The 24,162-nt window shown below is 49.0% G+C and overlaps 2 protein-coding genes across 6 annotated transcripts in view; both read right to left on the bottom strand.

The window, feature by feature from the left end:
- PHF2 (PHD finger protein 2) overlaps positions 1-14,253 on the bottom strand; it is a 53,168-nt gene extending 38,915 nt beyond the window's left edge. The window contains exon 1 of one of the 2 annotated variants that reach the window (XM_079316713.1): positions 13,630-14,253. In XM_079316713.1, the coding sequence (XP_079172839.1) occupies positions 13,630-13,727 (98 nt within the window). In that variant the 5' untranslated portion in view covers positions 13,728-14,253. The remainder of the gene's footprint in view (positions 1-13,629) is intronic. The other variant, XM_079316714.1, reaches the window with a different exon arrangement.
- Positions 14,254-19,811: 5,558 nt separating this feature from the next.
- The window catches only part of FAM120A (family with sequence similarity 120 member A), a 47,555-nt gene continuing 43,204 nt past the window's right edge, over positions 19,812-24,162 (bottom strand). For all 4 annotated transcript variants that reach the window (XM_079317508.1, XM_079317507.1, XM_079317505.1 and 1 more), the window contains one exon: positions 19,812-21,803. In XM_079317508.1, the coding sequence (XP_079173634.1) occupies positions 21,492-21,803 (312 nt within the window). In that variant the 3' untranslated portion in view covers positions 19,812-21,491. The remainder of the gene's footprint in view (positions 21,804-24,162) is intronic.

Here is a 24,162-nt window from a genome sequence, read left to right as displayed (position 1 = left end):
GAGTGCATTCTCTCACATGCACTGAGGCAAGCACAACAGTAAACAAAAGATCTGGGAAATAAACTGATTTTCATGAGCATTTTAGAAACCATAGCCTATATTCTGTCTGGTGCAGAAGGGGGTAGGAAGGAGAATTGTCTCAGGGAAAATAATCCTTGAATTATTGTATGAGCAACAAAATTCTGTGATATTAATGTCTCAGCACTTCTTCCTCATGCAACATGCCACCTCAGCTGTTGACCACTGCTCCATGAAGAGCCTCAGGAGGCAGGCCCTGGGAACAGCCCAGTCAGACCAGCCTTGTACAAACCCAGCACAAATCCTCCTCCACAGAGAAATGCTGCAATCCAGCCTTTGTGTGTTTTCTCTCACAGGGCACCTTCTGCCCAAGCACAGGTCAAACTACTCTGCAAAAATATCTACTATTAGCATGTGCCTTTTGCTCCTCAGAAAAAACCAACTGGTGACACTGTATAAAAGAAATAACACCCACCTCGGGAAAAAGAAATCAACCAAACAGAAATAAATGAAGTTTCTAGATCCCAGCAACCTGCACCTACTGCACAGCCCAAGTCTTTGCCAGCATCATACTGTTATGTGTCCTAACTAGAACCTGTCCATGCCAGCAACAAATCTGTTATTCAAACCTGGAAGTCAGAACCCCCAAGATCAACCAGGGCTCACTGCTCAGTTCCTTGAGACCCTACAGAACAAGGTCTCAGTTTCAAGGTTGCATATAACATCACACATCCACGAGGGATGAGGAGGATGGACGCTGCCAACTCTCTAATCAGGACATGTCCAGACCCTACAGAGCAAGAGAGCCACCAGCCCAGCAAGGCAGCAAGCAGCACTGTGAAAGAGACTGGATTTAACCTCAGCTTTTCTTTGGTGGCCCAAGGATTTTAAGATTAAAAGCATCTCTATCAGGAATGGCACCCCACAAGTGGCCAAGCAGGTAGGCCACATTCCTGGGAGAGCCCCACAGCAGAAGGAACCCCAAAAGCTGGGCTAAACCCAAGCCCTGAGGAGCAGGAGCCAGGATCAGCTGTGCTGTAACACAAACCTATGTTTACCAAGCACTGCTTGGTAAAACATACCCTTTATGTCTCACCCTCTGCAATTCTAGGAATTACCTTTTAAAAATAAGCACCTACACACCAGGAAATCAGTCATTGTGTAAAACTTCTCCAAACTGACAGCAACCTTGCCCTGACCCCATCATTCCATTTCTCCCTCCAACAGGAATATCACTGCAAATAAATACCACTGTTGTAATATCAGCTGTGCAGGACCCACAACTCAACAAACTCCTGTAACACTGGCCTGCTACAAACTCACACCTGCAACCAATGGATCACTTTGGAATTTTTGATTTTGTGACTTGTCCTCCAAAATCCACAATACTCGGAGCAACACCATTCCTTTGCACTTCATGTTCCTTCATCACCCCTCTTGAGCACATCAAGGATCTGTTCTTCCTACATGTCACATCCCCAGCCACACGTAGGGCAGGAGTAGGCTGGAAATGGGCAGTGTATGTAAGTGACAGAAAAATGCAAATAAACTAAACAGTAGCAAAGCCCCAGATATTATTATCTTCGTATAGCAACAACTACTTGTGCCTGTGTATCTATTTATACATCCATGTATGTATTTATACACATTAATACAAATCTGAGTATTGTGTGCTTTTGATTTGCTTTAATTGTGACACCCATTTATATAACCATTTATATAACTTATTTTAAATCTGAGGTAACATGACTGTAATTTGCATAAGCATGCTCAGATCTCGCTAAAAATACTGGTCAATGGCTGGTTGTCCTTTTCAGTCCCAGGACCATTTTCATGTATTCTTTATATATATATAAATACATAAACACATGACAATCCTGATAGTATCCCGACATTACCTTTCCATGCTCTGTTTTTCATGGCAAACACTCTGAACCAGCTGCAATGCTCACAGGGGAAGCTCCAAAATGAGCCGACAGTACAAGGAGGGAGAAGGAACAGCAATAATTTTCAATGGCATATTTACAAAGAACTTACAGTATTAAACCAAACAACCACACAATTAAAGAACGATAAACTATTAACAGAACCTCCAAATCACTCCTGATTGTTTCTGTTGTTAAAATGTATAACCTCCTCTTGTATCTTTTCAGCATTTCAAATACATTTTCAAAAGATTAACATCAAATTTCAAATGACCTAATTGCAGCTTTATCACATTTTATTCCTATTTCAAGATGCACACTGGCTTTATCAGCGTCCATGTACATCCATGCTATGCTCTGCGTGCTCTTCCCAGGCCATTCTCCAGCTGGCTCAGCTCCACAGTCACTAATCCAGGTGACAGCACAGGTTCCTGCCCAGGGCGTGCTCAGCACTGCCCCACTGCTGAAGAGAGCCATGGTGGAGAAGGTCCATGCTGTCCTTTGACACAGCACAGGGCATGTGTGTGTGGGAATGATGGATAACATCCTTCATAGGAGGGAACAAAGAGAACCTGTGTGTTTAGAAAGAAAACCATGATAGCAACAGCCATAAACCACATCAGTGTCCTCGGATCAGGCATCCAGACTGGGCACTGGGCTGCTATGAAATGGTGTCCTTCATGTCCATGTGAGGAGTTGCTCCACCTGGTAACTGAAGTAAAGTGCACTTTCCTTCAGCTGATTCAGGCATCTGCACATCAATGCACTCTGGCAGGAGGCTGGAGCAAGGTGAGGGTTAAACCCAAATTATTCTGGGATTCTATGGGAAGTCATAAATTTCCTCTTTTTCTCCAGATACTTTTCTTGCCTTTTTACAAACACAACAGGAAGTGTTAATATTGTTTCATTGCTTGTGACTTTTCAACACAAAATCAGACTTCAGCCTTGCTCTTCTCAAAAGGAAAACTTTACCTGACTGAACCCTTCCATCCCATGCAGGATGTGCTCCACAAGACACTCCTTAAAAGTCCTCCACAAGACATCCTTCCTTAAAAAATGATTGTGACATTTTCTGTGACATTTCTGTCCCCCTGAAGCCCTGTGGCATGAGCAGGACCTGGAATGCCAGCAGGCCAGTGCCACTGAGCCTCCCCAACAGCATGGTTTGCAGTTAAAGCAACCAGTTCTGCTCTGAGAGGTATTTCAGATCTCCAAGAATGCAAAGAAACACGAAATTCAGAAGGAACAATGAAAAGGCAGCAGCAGCCAGCAGGTTCAGGCTGTGACTGCAGGCAGCCAGACGAGCTCTGCTCCCACTCACTGCAAGATTCTGGGTAAGTGCTCTTCAGAAACACCTCCCTGACACACGTTTTCCTTCCTCAAACCATTTGCCAACTCTCACACCACAAAAAAAGCAGAAACAATTATTCTGAAGAACATTTGTGAGTGGTTTGTATCTGAAAAACTTCCTTGCACCAAAGCATAAAACAACACTTCTTGTTCTACACAAAAAGTCCCAAGCAACAAAAAAAAAACCTTACAAGTGAACAACAAAACCTGCCCACCCTCCCTGCAGAAAGCCTCCATGGAAAAAGCTTAGGCTTGAGAACTTAAAAACATTAAGGCTTGTCATTGAACACTACAAGCAACAGGAGTTGTGATTGCAAGTGACATGTTGAATAGATCATTTCCTACAGCCCCTTGCTTTGGAAGCATCAGGGAACAACCCCAGCTCCGGATCATTCCAGTCCTTTGGGTATTTTTCAAATAGGATTGTAACTGAATTCCAGCAACTATTTCAGTTCAGCATTTTTTAAATGGAAAAAATTAGCAGTATGGTAAAAATGGACATAAATTGTATATGGGATTTAGGTAGCAGCCAACACCAGTTCAGGGCAGCCCCAGATGGCAACTGGGAGCAGAACACCCTGCCCAGTACCACCCTTGGTGCAGGACTGCTCTTCACACCATCTCCCCCCTGCTGCTGTCACTCACAGCATCCACTTCTTACCGGCTCCCCTCTCCACGCAGGCTGAAAACGTCACAGGTGAATCTGTAACACGAACTCCCACTTTCCAGTACCACCCAAAGCATCCCACAGGGGCAGTGGGCTGCGTCCAGCCTGTAAAGCCAAGGAATATCCCCACATTCCGTGTGACTGCTCCTGGGGAGCCGCGAACGTGCAGGAGCAGCACACGCTGATCGCACCCACAGCTCGGCGGTACCCGAGACATTCGGGTGAGCGGGAATCACCACTGCGCAGCCAGCCTCAGCACTCTGCCTTTCACAGGAGCTCTTTGGGCAAAACTATCCTGTTCTCTGGTGAGTCTGGTGTGCTGTCGAAATGAGGGCCAAACTTGATAAAACCGGGAAATGCTGCGGGCACCGGCAGCGCTGCGGGAGAACGGTCCTGCCAAGCCCCGGAGCGGGGCGGGGATGTCTGCGAAGCATTTGCTCAGTTTGTAACAGTCCTGTGCAACTCTGTGTCCAAAGAATGAAGTTAAATAATGTATCCAAGAGCTTGAGAGCCCTCTCCATCCATTCCCAGCGAAGTGTCCTGACAAACCGAGCCTCGCGCTGTCTCCTCCAGACTGTGATTTACAAGCAGTATCAGGAATAGTAACAGTTTTCCACCCTCAGCTGCGTTTCACCCCCGGTATTGCTCATAGTGCCCTGCAGTTTTACTCCCACACCTTCCAGCAATCCTCGATTTCTAAGGACATTGCTGCATCCATCGACACACACCCATTCCATCCGAGGCTCCTGGAGCTGGGGCACGGGGTGTAGCGGTGCAGGCAGAGGGGTGAGCAGGGGGTGCAGAGGTGCAGGCAGAGGGGTGAGCAGGGGGTGCAGGCAGGGCAGAGGGACGAGCAGGGGGTGCAGGCAGGGCAGAGGGGTGAGCAGGGGGTGCAGGCAGGGCAGAGGGACGAGCAGGGGGTGCAGGCAGGGCAGAGGGACGAGCAGGGGGTGCAGGCAGGGCAGAGGGGTGAGCAGGGGGTGCAGGCAGGGCAGAGGGACGAGCAGGGGGTGCAGGCAGGGCAGAGGGGTGAGCAGGGGGTGCAGGCAGGGCAGAGGGGTGAGCAGGGGGTGTAGGCAGGGCAGAGGGGTGAGCAGGGGGTGCAGGCAGGGCAGAGGGGTGAGCAGGGGGTGTAGGCAGGGCAGAGGGGTGAGCAGGGGGTGCAGGCAGGGCAGAGGGGTGAGCAGGGGATGCAGGCAGGGCAGAGGGGTGAGCAGGGGGTGTAGGCAGGGCAGAGGGGTGAGCAGGGGGTGCAGGCAGGGCAGAGGGGTGAGCAGGGGGTGTAGGCAGGGCAGAGGGGTGAGCAGGGGGTGTAGGCAGGGCAGAGGGGTGAGCAGGGGGTGCAGGCAGGGCAGAGGGGTGAGCAGGGGATGCAGGCAGGGCAGAGGGGTGAGCAGGGGGTGTAGGCAGGGCAGAGGGGTGAGCAGGGGGTGCAGGCAGAGGGGTGAGCAGGGGGTGCAGCGGTGCAGGCAGGCAGAGGGTGTGCTGGTGAAGCTGGCAGTGAGGTTTCAGGGCATGATGTGCTGCTGCCCTGGCTGATGTGGAGCCTGCTCCTGTGAGTGCTGGAAGGACAGTGCAGGATTCCTCAGCAGGAGCTGGTGTGCACCCACTGCAGTGACTTGTGATTCCACCAGGCTGAACTTTGTCACACTCCCATGGGACAGTCTAAAATTTCTTTTTGAGGTACTGTTACATGTTTCTTTCTGCTTTCCTTGGTCCTTCATTACTTTGACTTATCAGTGCTAGTTCACCAGACTGGAGAGGTTTTTTCATACTTCAACTCAGAACAAGGCTGAGGCCTTCTGGTGTTATTCATGAGCCAATTCCAAAGGTAGAAACCCAATTTCAAAACCAGACTGCTTAAAAAGTAACTAGTGCAGCCATATCTGGCTCCTTTACAAGTTTAATGCAGATAACCAACATTTGTCTGATAAGTTACTGCAAATATAAACAAAGAAAAAGGGAAACTTGAATGTGGAGTAGAAGAGATGGAAAAAATATCCACTGAAATATGGTCAAAAGTTAAAAGGTCCTATATCATTAAGAGTATTTCTTGGACTGTAAAAGAAATGTTCTACTATTTCAGCCAAACCCAGATGAACAATTTTCTCATCTCACAATTAAAGATGACTTGAGCAGAAGTACATCAAAGCATTGATAGAAACACCTCAGTGAGAAAGAGGCTCTTCACTAATGCAATAATAGAGCACTTGGAAACTGAAAATAAACAAACTTGGAATAGAAATACACATGATTTTTTTCCAATAATGAACTAATAAACCATTGGAACAACTCATTTGTGGATTTGTTGACTTTCCCTCAAGAACAGCTGTACTTTCATTTGACCAATGTGTTTGTCCTGATGCAAAAGAGTTGGATAAGAGTTCCAAATACTGCCAAGAACCACTTCAGCAGTAAAAGCTGTGAATTCAGGATCTTCTCAGAACACATCTGAGTGTTTTAAGACCTTCTCAGCCATCTCAACAAGAGCAAATCCACCTCTTCTAGAAGAAGCCCCATGTTCATCTGAAAGGAAATGGCATTCTCACTTTTTCCAAGCCTTTTTCACATGCTCTACCCACCTTTACATCTTTCAGGGTGAAGTTTCATTGAGAGGCAAAACCAGGAATTAGCCAAGTCTTTGGAATTATGAATCCCTTATCAGCAACCAGCTGCAGAGCAGCACGTCAGTGCTCCATACACAGAGCAGGGATGAGAGAGCAGAGGCTGGCAAGGGGCAGCCCCTGGGCTCTCTGGGGGGCTTGTGGCTTCTGGTGGCACCTCTGTGACTGGGATTTCTGAAGTGACCACAGAACAGAAGACTTAGTACCCCACATGTTTACCATTCTTTGCTAAATATCTTTTTCTTCCAGGAGGACTCCTTGGTGAGTGTTTCCCTGGGAAACACTTCTGGGATGTGAAGGAGCTCAGATGCTGTTCCCGTGCTGTTCCCATGGCCTGTAAGGAGCTAGGGGTTCCAGTAGTCCTGCTCCTGGTCAGTAAACTGCTCTTTTTGGCTTAAAAAATTAAGAGTACACTAGATACCCTCCACATGCTTTATTAACTGCTGCAATTGTATTTCAGGGTACTTGGAGATCACGAATGGAGAGGAAACCCCAGGTGGACAGTATGGTGATCCAGGAGACACTGTGAACACACAGGCCCAGCAGCAGCAGCACTGCAAGCCCTTTGCTTCCCCCACCTGCCCTGACCCAGAGGCTTTGCTGAGATGTCAACAAAGGCATTAAATCTCATTCACAACCTTGCTGTGGGGACTGTGCTCCTGCACAAGGATCCTCAGCTGTTCCATGTGCTGCTGACACAATAGACACAGCACATATGGCACAGGAACAACATTCCAGCCAATTTTCACATTTCCATTCCCTTACATTGAGATGTTAACAGCAAAAAATGGAGGTTTAACAAAAAATTACAGCTACTGCTATCTAGCAGAAGAATTTAACTTAACTTTTTTCACTTGTTACATCCTTCCAGTCTGCCAGAGGAGGTGAAATGCTCTGAGAGTAAATGTACCATGTATTTTGCTAAAAGAGGAAAACACAATGAAATCCATGAGCAATTCCATAAAAACAATAAGGCAGCTCTCACATAGTTCCAGATTACTCAGTTGACAATTGCAAACAGGAAATTTTAAAATATCTTTGTTTCTGCAATCCTGGTTTATTTCTTCCTGTCAAAATTTACTATTGCTTAATGTTTTTGTTTGTCTTGACTTCTTGCTAAAACTAATGGATGAAGCACTAAAAATTGCTGACTATCCCAGCAGAAGCCTATCTTGGTTAGCTAGCTTGGTCAGCCAGGGAAACTCAATGTCCTCACTCCTGTTCTGCCTGCAAGCACAGGACTGAGCCCTGGCCTCACCTGGAGAAGCAGCATCTGTCAGTTTTTGGGGATGTGCCTGAGAGGAAAAGAAGGAGCTCCTCCATGGGCTGCTGGGAGTTCTGCACTTGTTGTCAGCCTCTTCCAAAAACCCAAGAGAATGCAACAAGGAGGGATTTGCACTCCCCAAGCCTGGGAGAAAATATTCATCCCTGGCAGCCTGGGTGCCCAGGGCTGTGGTCCCAGTGCTGAGAGCACCAAGCACCAGAAGGAAGAGAGAGATCGCAGAATTGTGGAATCGTTTGGGTTGGAAAAACCTTAAAACCATCAGATCCAGAACCATCCCCACAGCACTGCCAGGTGCACCACTAACTCTTGTCCCCAGTCCACACCTCTCTTAAATCCAACCAGGGATGCTGACTCCACCACTGCCCAGACAGTCTGTGCCAAGGATGACAACCCATTTGATGCAGAAACTTTCCCCTATATCCAATCTAAACTTCCCCTGGCACAACTTAATCCATTTCTCTCAAGATGTTGCAGACTGACCACAGCACTCTGCCAGACACCACGGTCCCCAGAACACCCCTTCCCTCAGAGAGTGCCCTTCTGGGAGGGGGAAGATGCTCAGCCATCACATAGGGTGGGGGACCACCACCCCAGGAAAAATCTACACAAGACACTGGGTGAGATTTGCCAGACACGTTGTCATTGGCATTATATTGTATACCAGAGGTATTTGGATGCAACGGCCAGCTAACATCCAAAAATAGCCATGCATAAAGTTGTAAAATGGACTGTGACACTGTGACCAGCCTCATTTTTTTTTTTTTTTCAGGAATTACTATTGGTATCAGTCAGCCAGTGTAAGATTTGCAAATATACACCCACATTACAGTGTTATCAGTCACTGATAAGATGCATGAAGTGGTCACTATGAAAAACCCATGTGATCCCAAAGCATCAGCTCACCTGTAGCACAAACAAACCTCCAGCACTGTGACAGACCATCTTTCTAGGACACTTTTTAAGGCTACAAACTGTTTTAATAAAATATTTAGAGAACTGTAGACCTACAGGCTGCCATACAAGAGAGAGCTGCCCCCATCCAGGAGAGGACTGTCTGGGCAAGGAGCACACCCTCAGTTTTCAGTGTAGATATATTACACTGCTACTACAAAATTTATATTGGTCAAAAAGAAAAAAAATCCATTAAGGTAATATTAAAGATGGTGACCTTTGAGTTTTGGAAAACCTTATAGTGTTTGTATAACATTTTTTCTCTTCACCAGCATTTCCCCACATGCAGTTAAAAAGTCCTTTGATAATTTTTGTCAAGACATCTTTACCAAGTTCCTTTATTATGGAGCTATTCAGCATTAAGGAAAAAGTTCTCCTTTGCTTGCAGAACTCATTTCCTTGCTGTGACATGGCTGGTAAAGCTGCCATCCCACTAGTGCTGAACTCAACAGGTACCTAGGTGTCCACAGGACTGCTCACAAAACAATGATGCTAAAGCCTTGGGCTGCTAGAGAGTTCTTATTAAACCACAGTATTTCTCTCTTTTTTAAATTAAACATGAATTGTGTTTAATATTACTAACATTTAATCCTTTCAGAGATAAAATCTGGGTAAAACCTTCCAGAATTAGAAGAATCTTTATATACAAAAATCTTCTGTGATCTATACTGGCTCTCAGGTACCAGCAGGCCAGTCAATGTTCATGTAGGCCTTTCCACACCCTTGGTATTAATTAGACTTGGATTTTCTAAAGCATTCTATTATAGTCATTAGCATGGCTTGTTTATGATACCTGCTGTGGGCAGGCTCCCAGAAATTCAGCCTGTCATGTCAACAGGAAAAATTGAAATAACCTGAGATTTTTACTTATTTGAAAAACTTACACACCTTGGTCCTATCAGAACTCAGCACAAGAAAGGAAATATTTCTGGACACAGCACAATTAACTCAGGGATTCCTTCTGCTGTGATAAAAGCAAAGCAAATGGCATGCTAGTTTTAGGATTATCCTCATCTTCAAATTTTAACCAGATTTACAAATTTGCCCATAGCTAGTGATAAGACTGGGTAAAAGTGGAAGTAGATGCTGCTGTGTAAAATTAGATCTGTTTTTGAAAGAGAAAATGATGAATGCTCTGTTATGAGCATAAAATCTGCCCACACACAGGGCTTAGCTTTGCAGAGTAACAGAGAAGTGCTTTCCTTGAGCCAGCCATGCTCACTCTGCGTGCCAGGGCATCCTGAGGAACCCCCACCACCACTTTAGGCTGCTCTGATAACTACATGAGCTGCTTTTAGGTAACTAAACCTTTTACTAAGTTATTGGCCACTGCTGGGCCTGGAGCAACAAGGTTCAAAGTTTAAATATACACGAGGTAATAAAATCAATACTTGTTGTTTCACTTAGAGAGCAGGATCCCACCCTACAGCACCAGGTGTGGGTTGTATGAACAGGTAACAAAATACTGCAGAGAAAATGAATAATTTACCTCCCCTCACCTACAGATGTAATGAGTAACCTCGTACAGATTTCTAATTGAACAAACTGGTACAAAAAGATTTGTCTTGGATACAAGATTCTGTAAAGTTTCCATTGCAGATGAGACACTTGGAGACCTGTCATCATGTAGGACTTTTTCTAGCCCCCAGCAACCTGCCAGCAAGCCCATCCCTGCTCCTAGGAAGGGGGAATGGAGGGTGTCCCTGTGGGGCAGCACAGTGTCACCAGGCAGGGACAGCCAGAAGCATCACCTGCAAGCTGTGGAAAAGGCAAAGCCTGTCACACCACACAGCTGAGCCCCCTTGTCCCACATCCCCTGTGCCCCAGCAGCACGTGGCTGGCCCAGGGACCCTGGCCCAGGCCTGGGGCACAGGTGGCACCAATCTTTCTGTCCAGCCAGGCCTACCCTCGAGGCAGCAGAGTGACCCATGGCACCTGCTGAGTTTCAGCTTCTTCACACAGCAAGACCACTCCCTCTTCCTCCTCACTTCCCAGTCTTCTTCAAAGACCAGCTCCCGTGCCAAGCAGTGCCTGCACCCCGGCTGTCCCTGCTGCCTGCACACCTGGTACCAGGCAGAGCAACACCAAGACTCCTCCCTGGGATGGGACCCAAGGGGAGAGGGTTTCACCAGGGTGGCTGCTCAGGGCAGAGCACTGAGGTGTGTGGGACTTCATCAGCCCAAACAGCCTCACCCAAGTACACACGACCAGCATATAAAGGGGAGTCAAACAGCCCCGTGCCCACTTTGGCATTATTGTCCTTTGCCTCTAAGACCACCTCTGTCCTTTCCAGACAGCTGGAAGCTGCTTGTCTGGAGCAGCTCAGGCAAACGGACAGAACAGGAATGGTAAAACCTCAGGAGTCACAGGATTCTGTGAGCACACCAACATCTCCATGGCTCAGCACACTTCAGCACTGTCCAAGGGTCCCCACTGCATTTGTCTCAGATGTGGAGAGGGCTCCATTGCCCTGTGTCCAAATTCTAAACTACATTACATGAGTTTAACACACTTTAGATACTTTGAAAATATCAATTTGCCATCAGAAGTGATGAAGTTGCCACAGAGATGTTGCCCAGCCTTAGATGAAAGGAAGACTGTTACTGCTGCAGGGATAAACCCATGAAAAATATTTCTTTTAAATATTTGAGAACCCGTGTCAGAAGGGAAACACGAAAACAACTGATCTACTTCTACAAAACCAAACCAGGAATGACACCTCTTTCATTCTGAATTGCACACTGTACATGATGCTAAAAAGAAACAGAAATATGATTAAAACACTGGGCAAGCCTCCTGAGAACTGTGCAGCTTGGCACACTAGCTCATGTTTGGTTGCCACACCTATGTAACATTGTACTTTTGGTTGCACTACTATATAACATTGAATATTTTTGTTTCAGTTCCGTATAAACATTGACATCAGTGCTTTGAGCGCCCAGGAGAGACACGATTTTATACAACTAAATCCTGGTTTGTTGGTTTTTGTTTGTTTTGGTGGGGTTTTTTTTTTTGTTTTGTTTTGTTTTGTTTTTTGTTTTGGTATTTATTTGCTTGTATATTACCAAGAAAAGCAAACAGTATCATAGATAAGCCGTTTGCTTCTAACACTCCGTGAACGTCTCTGATACAATTATCTCCGGTTTTTACACTGTACACCGCAAAATTAAACACCTTTCCTTGTGCTATTGACCCCGAGCTGCCCACAACATGATCTTTTGCTTGATCAGCTCCAAGTAACCTCTCTTCACCAGTTTCAATGAAAATTCACCATTCTGTGCAGGCACCTTAACTCCTTTCGCTGTTTACTCCTCAGAAATCCACTCCGTCATTACTTTGCCTGAAAATCTTAATTTTTTTCATGTCCTTAAACTTTCAAAATTTCAAGTACACATGCTTGAGGCTTCTCTCCAGCCTCACCTCACCATGTGTGCCCGAGTCCCCAACGGCACGGCCAACGGGAGTCCTGCGAGCCTCATGTCCCGGACCACAGGTGCGGAGCACCCTTCTGCCAGCACTGGCACTAGGACTGCCTGTTTCTGTATTTCCCTTTCTGTTTCTACACAGCTTCTAAAATAAACGGCAGAGCATCATTTCTAATGCCACGGCAAAGCGTCTTGGAACAGTTCATCCCGCGCATGGAAGATCCGCGGATGCCCCAGGTCCCGCTCGGGCATCCGTGAGCCGCACCAGGCAGAGCCTCTCGCCTCCGCCTCCCCCGCAGCTGTTTGGAGCCTAACCCGACCGGACCCCTGTCGTAAAAAGCGCTCATCCAGGTGATTTACCTGATTTTAATTGCACTTTTTACACTTCAATCACTCCTGGGGAATTGCTGCGATGCCGCTGACCCTCCATCCTCCTCCGCCACATTCGAAGGGAGTGAGGCGTCCTGCCGGGGGCCTGTCCCCGCGTGTATCCCCCTTCGCCCGGTGACCCCCGTCCCCGGCACGACTGCCCGGCCGCTGCGGTGGCTGCTGAGGCTCTCGGTCCCCAGTCGCCGCCCTCGCCCCCATCACACCCGGCGCCACCGAAGTTCCGCCGCCCGCCCCAACTCCGCCGCGGCCGCCCATTGTCTGCGCGCCGTGAGGCGCTCTGGGGAAAAACCAGCCGAAAAGCCGAGTCCTCCGCCCCGCCCGGCCTCCCCCGCCGCTCCCCTGCCCGCGGCCCCGCCACGGCAGGCCCCGGCTTCGGGCAGAGCCGGGGGTGCGCGGGAGTCCCCGGGGGCGGGGGCGCTGCCCGGCGGGGCCCGGGGCGGGCGCTGCGCCAGCGAGGGCTCCACGCCCGCTCCCCCCGCCCCGGGCGCCGAGGGGCTGCCAGGGCGGGCGCTCTCCGCAGCCCCCGGCCCTCCCTGGCCATGGCCGCCCTGTCACCGGAGAACACCCCGCGGCCAAGATGCCCGAGCCTGCCCGGGCGGGAGGCCGAGGCGCGGGGGCCGAGCCCGCTGACAGCGCGGCCGAGCTCCGCAGCCGCCGCGGCCCCGCGCCGCCCGCCCCGGGCCCGGCTCCGGGAGGGACGCGGCGCGGAGCCGCGGGCGGGCGGCGCGGGGTGGCCCCATCCCCTCCTCGGGCGCGCACAATGGCCCCCGCCACCCCGGGGCTCCGGTGTCACCGCGGGGGGAGCAGCTTTGTGTCGGGAATCCAGCCCCGAGCCCACAAAACACACAAAACCAGCGCGCGGGGAGCGCGGGAGCGGCGCCGGGGAGCGCGGCTCCTCCTTCGCCGCTCCGGGAAGGCCTGCGGAAGGGAGCGCGGCGGCGGGAGCGCCGGGGGCGGCGGGGCCGGGGCCGGGGTGCCGGGCGCGGTGCGTTACCTGCCGTGGAACCAGTCCTTGCAGGCGTCGCACTCGATCATGAAGCGGGTCACGTCGTAGGGCAGCCGGCAGATGCAATAGACGGGCACCGTCGCCATGTTCGCGCCGATCCGCTCCGCTCGCGGCCGCCCGCCCGCCCGGCCGAGCGGAGCGCGGCGGGGCCGAGGCGCCGAGGGGGGAGACACGGGGGAGGGAGAGCGGAAAAACAGAAATAATGCGAAATAATAAAAAAACGCTACAAAACCGCGATAGCGGATTTAGGGCCCCAGAGGGGCGGGCGAGCGGTGCCGGAGGACAGGGAAGAGCTGTCCGGAGCCGGGGGCCATGGCCAGGTCCCGCCGCCCGCCGGCGCCGCGGGCCGGGGCTCTCTGTTGTTGTTGTTGTTGTTGTCCCTCCAGGATGGTGATTCCCGGTGCTCGGCGATCGCGGCGGTGCCCCCTGGTGACAGCCCGGCGCGGCCTCCCCGGCGGGCCCGGCCTTGCGTCAGCCCGGAGGAAGCGGGGCCGAGCGGGGCCGGGCCGGGCGGAGCGGAGCGCGGCGGAGCGGGGCTCCCCGGTCGGGGTCGGGGCGCGGCGGGGGCTCGGAGGAAAACGCGTGTTTTTGTTAACCCGCGCCTGCCGGGAGGGAGCTGCCCAGCCCGAGCGCCCCCGCCCGCCCCGCCGGGGGGGCCTGGGGGGCGGTGCGGGGGGACCGGGAACGGGGAGCGCTCGGGGGGCTGCGGGAACGGGGGGACCCCGCTCGGGGCGCCCGGGGGTGTCTGCGGCAGCGGGCAGAGCCCGCGCGGGGAGAGAGGAGCCGGGTGCCCGCGGGAGCGGAGGGCTCCGGGCCGCCCCAAGGGAGAGCAAGCCAGGAGAAGTGGCCACAAGTGCGGTGCGACCCGCGGGAACAAGGCGGGTGTGCGGGTGGGGGCAACCAGAAACACACCGCGGCTGGTTCACATCTAAAGAACCCAAAAGAACGAGCTTCTTTCTATTCAGTACCATGATCTTAGTGGGAGTTTAACCACCTGAGGGGTTTACTGGAACGAGATGGTCTTTAAGGTTGCCTCCAGCTCAAAGCACCCTGTGATTCTCTATTTGTATGATTTCTGCTTTTAAAGTCACCGCCTCTGCTCACAGCAGCCCTTTCCCTGCTGTGACACCACGGGGATGGTAATAAACACCTTGCCCACCAAGAACCAGATCACAGCAGCATGGGCTGTGGGGGGGACACTGAGGCACTGACTGACCATTTACTCCAACACTGCACATCCCCACCGACCTCCTCTTACACAGACGCCAAAGAGGAACCATGAAATGTCAGCCGGGGCTGAGGATGCAGAACCTTCTACCCTGCCATTCCGAGGCTCTGACAGGGGTTAAAAAAAAAAAGGACTGGGGGCTTTTGGAATGACTTTTATTCCCAAAGTGTTCGAAGGCCCGTGGCACCTTCCCCTGAGGAGTGAGAGCTTCCTACAGAGTGCTCACAAAGGGCCTCCCAACTAATGTGGGATTTTAATTTTGCTACAATGGGTTCAGTATTTTGAATCTGTTACATTTGGTGGTGTGGAAGGGAATTTGAGCAAAAAACTAAAACTGACATTTCTCAGACTTTTTTCATCTGTCTGCGAAACTCCTCAGAATCACCTGTGGAGGATAATGGTAATTCATGAAGCCGAAAACTTCAGTTTCAAGTTTTTCTACAGAGAGGCAGCTGATGTTGAATGGCTGAAGAGGGGCTGTCAGGATCATTCCCCTTGCCCACTGCATGTATATGCCACATACAGGACTGTCACACACAGGGCTATGTGTGAGTGACACACTCAGCCCCACCACAGGTGGCCTCTGACACAGCTGAAAGTGCAGTGACACAGTGGGAGGACCCAGGCCTGCATCCTAAACTGTCACCAGTGCTTTTCTGTGTCTCACAGTGTACCTACCAAGGGACCTGTTTTCTTCATCACAATGCACCATATAAGAACCTGCCCCTTAAAACCAGCCCTCTTTAAGGTTAAAGCTATTGGTCATGGGTTTAATGTTCAGAGCTTCAGCCAGAAGTAGAAAAGTGAGTGCTGGGAGTAAGGCAGCATGGGGCAGGACAGCTTGGGAGCCATCACAGAGCTGCACACACCTTTCCACTGCTCCTCGATGCCAAGGACATCTCTCAGCACCACTCAGGGTTTAAATGAGCCTCTAGAGACTGGGATGTTCTTTGGTAGAGGATGGTTGCAGTGGGCTTTGTGCCTCTGCAGTCCCTACACACTGACAGCTGCAACCTGAAGAGCCTCCCTCCCTTCCTGAAACTCGTGTGGTCATGTTATGGAGCATGGAAGCTGCAGGTGGATCCAAGATCTTGGAGGCCTTTTCTAAACAAAATAACTATTCCCTGAAGCAGCTCCTCCACACCACTTTCTGTGCCTGTGTTCCCTCTCCCAGTTTTTTACGGGCTTTGCTCACCCAGCCTGTATCAGCTGAGAAGAATTTTTCTCATCTCCTTTCCTCAGTCCCATGAACATCTCCACACAAACAGCTTTATTTCCAAGGCACCACCCGAATTCCAGTGTTACCGTGCCCCAGCTGCTGCAGTGGGTGAGCTGACCCTCTGAATGCCCTGGGGATCTGGTGCTCACTACAAAGGGCAGGAGGGCTATGCCCAAGTGCAGCCAGGTGCTCCTAGGGGCTGGAATCATGTCCAGCTCTCCACTGTCCAGCGCTAGCCCTCAGGTGATGCCATACCTAGTAGCAGAATGGTGTGTCTGTGTTTTTAGTCCTGTTTTCACAGTGTCCATGTTTCTACGGATATGGCCAAGTGCCATAGTCAGTTGGGCCATCAGTAGCTGTGCTGGAGGATGCTGGAGCTGACACTGCATGGAAATGTAGAGGCTCTGTTCTGGCAGCTCCAACGTCTCATTCATGGTTATAACAGGGATTAGTGGACTTAGAAACTTACGGATGAGGTTGTGCCATTGTCCTGAGCCCTCCATGAGCAGAATCCTTCAATCCAGAAGGTGCCTGGCTGCCCTTTGGAGGAGAGGGTGAGCAGTGGAGCAGTGCCCAGATGCCTCAGCAAAGCATCATTTGATCACAGAGTTCGCTGTTTGAAACATCTAAGTGAGTTCTAGTACGTATTTTTAAACCAATTGGGAAAAAGCAGCACAGCCCCAAACAGAGGGCAGAGCCCCTCACAGTGTGGCTATGCATAGCCACAAGCGTTCTCTAGCCCAAAACTCCACAGAAGAAGGAGACACATGAGCCCGTTGCTGCTTCAGGGTGATCCCCACTAATTTAATCTCTCACTAGGGATCAGGACACTTCCTGAGGCATCAGAACGTTCACTTTTCCCAAACTCAAAGTATCCAGGAATTTCCCAGGTAAAAGAGATTTTCTAAGTGTTTAGAACTTTTATTCTATTTGCTGAGAGCTGTTAAGAACCAGAAACTGGAATAAAGTAACAGAGGAATCACTGTTAGATGAGCTCTCTGCTGCCATGCCATGCCATGCCATGCCATGCCATGCCATGCCATGCCATGCCATGCCATGCCATGCCATGCCATGCCATGCCATGCCATGCCATGCCATGCCATGCCATGCCATGCCATGGCATCCCACTCCATGCAGTCTGTTCTTTCAGACCTTTCTGGAAATGGGTCAGAGGTCTTCGAGGGATGTGGGTGGTTTTGATCACCTCCTACAGTCAATGCTGACTCCTCAGCCTCATTCCTGTGCTTGCACTGGACTGTGTTGTGCTCATCTCCTGAGAATGGAATAAGGATGTTCATCCCAGGAAAGTGCTGCCCTCCCCCTGCATAACACTTTCTCCAGCTACATCTTGTGCTTTTCCAATGGGATGTTATTGCCAACAATCCTTGGATGGCTCCATGTCTATCCAGCTATCAGTGCTTTGGACACACATATTATTATTAGCCCCTTATCTTCTGGGATTCTACACTGTTCCACTTCATCACATCTCCATCCAATGGGTGGGACCTGCCTGTACTTGGCAGGTCAGGGCAACCGGACTGGATTCACTTTACAGGCTTTGGGTGCAAGCTAAAGGATCTCATGGATTCTCACCACCATCAGTACTGCCATCTGCCATGGGGCTGGATAATTGCAGAACTGGATAATTGGGGGCTGGATAACAGTGCTCCTGGGCACTGGCAGCACTGAGAAACGTGCCACGGCCTCATCCCCATCTCATCCCAGCACAGGAGCGATAGCTGCACGTCCCATTCCCCACTCCCCATCCCCCATCTCCCATCCCCCATTCCTCACTCCCCATCCCTCACTCCCCATTCCCCACTCTCCACTCCCCATTTCCCCATTCGCTCTCCTGGCTGCACCAGGCGCTGGGGCTCCGTGCGGGGATGACCAGAGCTGTTCACTGAGAGGAAGAGCAGGGCTTCTCAGAGCCCCCTGACATACACCGGCAGCTCTGGCACCGAGCGGGAGAATCCCTGGCGGCACCATCCCTCCCCCGCCCGGCCCCGGGCAGGAAGGGGCGGAGCGGCGATGGCGATGGCGGTGGCGATGGCAGTGGCGGCGGCCGTGGCGGCGGCGAGGCCTTCTTGCCGTCCCCGCTACCTGAGCACGCCTCTCAGGCGGGAGCCGACAACAAAACCGGGCCGGGACGCCTGCGCTGGACTCCCCCGGCCCGAAACGTGCCCCGCGGCCGCCGCCCAGCCTTGCCCTGGCGGGGATTGGGGTACAGCGCGCACTGCCGGGGGCGGCTGCGGCACACGCCGAGCATCGCTGCTCCTTAACGCAGACGCTTAGCGAGGGAGGAGCTCCGGTGCTGTCGCTGACGGTACAGAACGGAGAGGGCCCCACGTCCCACCCAAAGAGCGGATTCTCCCAGTTTAACTCTTGTCTTGGAGCTGGTTAATGAGATACGGTCACACCGGGGCTTTCCTTACCGAGAGAATGGTCAGACCCTGGATCAGGGTCCTCGAGAGTGGGTCGGTGCCCCAAACTGTCAGTGTTCGAGGGGCATTTGGATAGTGTCCTTTAATAGTGAGCTTAACTTTTCGGTCAGCCTTGAAGGGATCAGGCAGTTCGACTCAATGATCCTTGTGGGTCACTTTCAACTGAAATTCTATTATTCTATTATTCCATTCCATGCCATTGCTTTCTATCCCTAAATTCAGGGGTCAAAGACGTTCTTCAGGAGCAAGCCAGGCAGTAGCCAGTCGTTCCATGGGATTAGCGATCCCGGAGTCAGTTTAACTTTCTAAACAGGACTGTGTCAGCGCTAATGCACCTCTCCTGCAGAAGCGGCTCGGGACAGCAGGCAAGGCAGCCCTGTGCTCGTCCCGAGGGGTCACAGAACATCGCTTGAGCTCTCGCAGCCTGCCCGTCCCGGCTCGTTCGCAGTGCAGCCACGCCGGGGACTGGCACTGCCACACGGGACCACTCCCACGCACATTGGGTTTGCTGGTGCGAGTTATTCCGTGACAGCTGCCAGGCTGGGCAGTGGGACAAAGGGTGCCGCAGCAGCGAAGCGGGAATGCCGTCAGAGCAGACAGGCGCTGGCATAGGGCGAGTGACGCTGCACGGAGCACGGAGGGCAGGGACTCCCGGCTGCCGCAGGGGGCTCTGGCTCGGGAAGGAGAGGACTGATTGCTGTCCCTTGTGGAAAACACAGCTGTGCTGCGGGGCAGGGCACAGGGTGTCGTGCCCACTGCTCACAGCCCGGGCTGTCATTAGAGAAAGCTCCCCAGTTTAAACCAAGATGTAAATCTGCAGCTCGTCGTGTTCTGTCGGTTGGATCTTGTGTACCAGACTCATTGGTTCCCGGCTCTGCAGAGGCATTGCCCACCCCCACCAACCTCTGTGAGCACCTGTAGCTGTCTTTAAACAACTACCCCCTTTTCTGCCTTATTTGCATCTCTTTAACCATCTAACATTGGAAAGTCACATCTAAAGGAGCTGCACGCATCGGCAAAGCCAGGACATGACTCCAACCAGGTGTGGTGTCCCCCAGCAGTGAGTGAATCACAGAATTTCAGAATGGTTTGGGTGGAGGAGACCTTACAGCCCATCCAGTGCCACCATGGCCAGGGACACCTTCCACTGTCCCGGAGTGCTCCAAGCCCCAGTGTCCAACACTTCCAGTGATCCAGGGGCAGCCACAACCAAAGGCCGTGCTTCCCTCCTCTGCCTTTTAGGAGGACACCACAGATCCTGGCAACTCAACCATTTGACTTGAGCATAGGAAAAACTTTTATTTACATGTTAATTAAAAAAATACTTGACAAAAAAGGCATACAGTATTTTATACTAAAAGAATAAAGATTTTTATTAAGCACTGTAAGTTGCATTCAATAGCCTTCAAAGACACCACACCACAATCCATCTACAACCAGCCAAACCCAACAGTAGTTCATTCTTGCACAATCCATGAGTTGGGGCAGAACTCCCTTCAACTTACATTAAGATACCTACTTAGCTCTGGCGGGCAGGGAATGGGGAATTACACCTCATTTCTGATCACTAATGTGTGATGAAGAGCATCAGGAGAATTATATGAAAACGAATATAAAGAAATGATTCTGATTTTGAAGTACATTAAGTTTGGAAACACTAACAAAAACATCAAAATGATACAGGTATATTTGCTTATACTAAATTCTTGATGGGAAAGTTCTCAAGAACAAGCCATTTGTTTCCTGCTACAGAAGGGGGGTACTTTTTTTTTTTGAAGATCAAAGCTTTTTTTTTTTTGTTTTTCACAGAATTTCATATTTGCTAATATGAAGGCATAAAACAGCAACAGAGAACAATAATGCATACAGCAATGAGTACACCAGGGTAACGTTGATATTCAAAACGGCTAGATAATTTTTTTTTTTAAAGTTTTAGAATAAATGCAACAGAGGTCAATAATCACAAAATTTTAAGGTTAGAGCAAGATCAGTCAATGACTAAACATAGTTAACATCTTTTATAGGACTATTACTGATTATTAGCTTTTTTTGTTTTGCAAATGGGCACAGTACTTGTAAGAATGGAAGAAAGAGGACAATAACATGCAATAATATTAACTACACACTTTAAAAATCATGAACCATGCAGAAGTTTAGCTCAAATAGTAGTACTAATGGTCTACGTCTGATTCAAAACCACATAGTTCATTGATCACGGATGCATGGTATTAGTCACAAAAAGTTTCCCAACACATTGTGTTTGTTTTGAAAGGTCGTTTGCATCTTCTGTGATTTCAAGTTTATCTCCATTTAACTCGCTCATAACATATGTATGATGTCTATTGAACTCAGCAGAACTGCAGTGTTACTGAGAATTGGTAGTTTCGAGAGTTTGCACATTTTTAACACAAAAGAACCACGGCAACGGTGATGAGATTTCAGAAAGAAAAAACTGTGGTTGTGCCTTTTTCCCCCCATAATCATGAAATCAAAGTCTTAAAGAAAGCTTTATTGTGACACAGTAATGCAAAATCAAATATAATGGCATACATATGGTGCCAAGTACTAAAAATTATAGTTTTAAGCTATATATACTTAAAGACTGCCAAAATTTGTTTTCTTTATATTTCAAAAAACAAAACTACAAGCTTTTGTCATAACCAGTTTAAACTTTATGTATACTTCATTTTAAGTGCGGGAGTCAAATGCTCTTCATTCTCTTTTTTTTTTTTTTTTAATTTTTTTTTCTGTTTTATTGTAGCATTTTGACTACAACTGGTTAAAACTAAAAAAATGTGTTGTTTAAATCTCTGACATCAAAGAGGGATCCGAATTTCCAAAGTCCTCATTTTTCTCTTACGGAAAGGAAAAAATGTACGTAACTGTAGGCTCTCTTTCTTTCCAGATATTCCTAATCCTGACCCTTCCCAACATCCTTCACCCTCTATAAAAAATAAGTTTACTCTTCTTTTTTTAAGACAGTGGCCTCAAGAGCATCATCTTTATGGCAAACACTGTCTGCATTTAGTGCATTTAAGTGAGGATTCGTATTGCACATTTTAGAGTCATTACTCAAGGCACTTTCAGACTGATTGGAAGCCCTGATGTCTCCTGTATTCCCATTCATCTGGGAAGCTGGTTTTTCCTCAGTCACAACTCCATTTTCAGCCAGGGATCCATCTGAAGACACAAGTGAGGATTTAGATTCCTCGGATTTTGACTTAAGTTCTTTGGCTACTTCTTCTGCTGAAGCAGCGTAAGGAGGTTTGCCCTAGTTGTTAAAAAAAGAAGAGAATTACTGAAGAACCAGTGCTAAAAATGTATATATATGTACAGTTTGATATAAGGACACTACAACAGGCAGCATGCAGGGCATAGGGTCATGAGTGAACACCAAATATTAGGCATTACTGAAAGAAGTGGCCCACAAAATACACTGAGAGGATTTTCGGTGTTCCCCAGAGCCTTCTGATGCCCCCGGGGCAAATGCTTTAGTTCTAACTTCAATGTTGCTCTCCTTTCACAACATCAGAGCTGCATAAATGTCTGAAACACCAAAACTGAGAATCAATGTACAGCTGCACTTTGCTCCTTGGTTCATGTGTGCTGTGATTCAGTGGCAGGATTCCGTGTTATTCAAATACAAACATGACCGTTTGCAGCCAGCATTTGGAGGAGTGCAGAGGCATCATGGACTACTCCCTGCACCAAGCTATATGCTTCCAAGATTAGGAAATGCTTTCATATAAAAGCATATAGTAAAATCTTACAAGACCAAGTATAGCCATAAAAACAAGACTGATGCAGCATACGATTAGTTTTTAAGTATTTATAATTAATCTTAGTGTTCCAGAAACATAATAGTTTTTAAACAAACCAAAATAAGCAGGTTAGGCTGCTAAGAAGCAGTCTGTCACACTGTTCACAAAGTCACGTGCTAAGAAATGGCTGAAGACAGGAACACCTCAAACAGCAGCAAACAGCTCTGCAGTATAAAAACCTCCATTGTTACCTACTAGAACACCTGCCATAACTGCTGAAGGATTTTACAGAAGGACTTTGCAGGTGAGTCAGAACTGCTGTTCTCTAGCATTCTCATTATCCAGATAATCATAATTCTCAGTCCCATTTCACAGGTATGGGAATGCACATGAGGACAAGGGACACTGATCATTGTCCTCGTGTGCCTCTTTACACACCCTTAAGCTCAGCTTTCAAAACATGCTTTAGTTTCTTTCCAGAACAAGAGTGAAAGGTCTCATCGTTGGACAAAACAGACCAGTCTGGTGCATTGGATAAACCCAAAGAGCTTGTTTTGTTCAGATTCCCAAGTTGAGGGGAGGAAGTGCCTTGGACTGAGCCTGGCCCTTCACAGGCACTGCCTCACTGAGGCAGAGGGGCCACTGGCACCTGCCAGCCTCACTTGACCCTCACAATCCACTCACTGCATGGGAACTTTCCCAAGTTCTCCCTGCCATGTACATTTTAAATCATCCTTTTTCTCTTCCTGTACAAGGAGCATCCTATACAACCTTGATGACCACCAAATGAAATAAGCTCAGATGCATAGAAAATGCCATTTATCTTTACTCTCCAGGCACAGTTTTACACAGAGATCCTTGTGGTCACAAGTATTTACCATCCAAATTACATTTCATTAATAAAAATGCAAATATCCAACCTTGATGGCATTTGTCAAGATACCTGCAGCTACTACCTGAACTACACTCCCATATGTACACCTGTAGCAAGCCTGGAGTATTTGGGAGCTCGTTTTCAGGATTTCTTTTACTTCAAAACTTAAGGTACTCAGAAATTAGATGCTCTATCTTTAACACAGTAGTTTCTCTTCTATTTAAAGATGTAAAGTTTCAGATCCACAAAAACATTTGTAGACATATAGTCTGTGTATACAGCAATTTAATAAGGAAGAGAAGTATTTGAATTTTACACCTGTAAAACTGTTTTACTGCAAGTTGATAGTTGCTTCATTATCTACTGGAGAACATTCTCTCTTTTACTGTCTAACACCTGAAAACATCCCCCTACTCTCAGATCTCCCTGACAAATGGCACGTCCATATGACATATTTATTGTGGAAGTTTTTCCAACTATTTACTACTCATTCATCCAAACTGCATAGCAGCGAGCACCATGGAAAAGAGAGGAAAACACAACTCTGAAAGCAACTGGCATCTCATACAGATCAGCAGTCTGCCTCAGCTATATTTGAAGGATCCATAGAACAGACAAAAGTCATGATCCATGGACGCTTTGTAAGGTGTCACCAGGAAGGAACCTGCATGCTTGGGGGAAAGGCTGCTCTGCTATTCCCAAGAAGTTTAGTGTGACCTCTCAGATCTGGAGTATGGCAGCAGCAAACCTTCACTGCTACAAACTTTTCTTCATGAGGTTTGGACCGTGGTCCCAGAAAAGAACTGGGGAGGAGTGGGGACAGGAACAGAACTGCTAATTTGTTTCAGCTTTGTATTTTTCCCATTTTCTAAATTTTCTTCTACTCCCATGGCTGGTTAGAGCTGTGTAGGCACAGGATTCATGTCAAAATACATTCTTCCACGTCTGTCTTTAGAAGCAAAGTTTGCTTTAAGTGAGCTGTGACACCAGCCTGT

This window comes from Erithacus rubecula (assembly GCF_903797595.1).
Source record: "Erithacus rubecula genome assembly, chromosome: 13".
NCBI classification, from domain to species: Eukaryota; Metazoa; Chordata; class Aves; order Passeriformes; family Muscicapidae; genus Erithacus; species Erithacus rubecula.
Note: the sequence above shows the minus strand (reverse complement) of the source record. Positions and strands in the feature narration are given on the sequence as shown.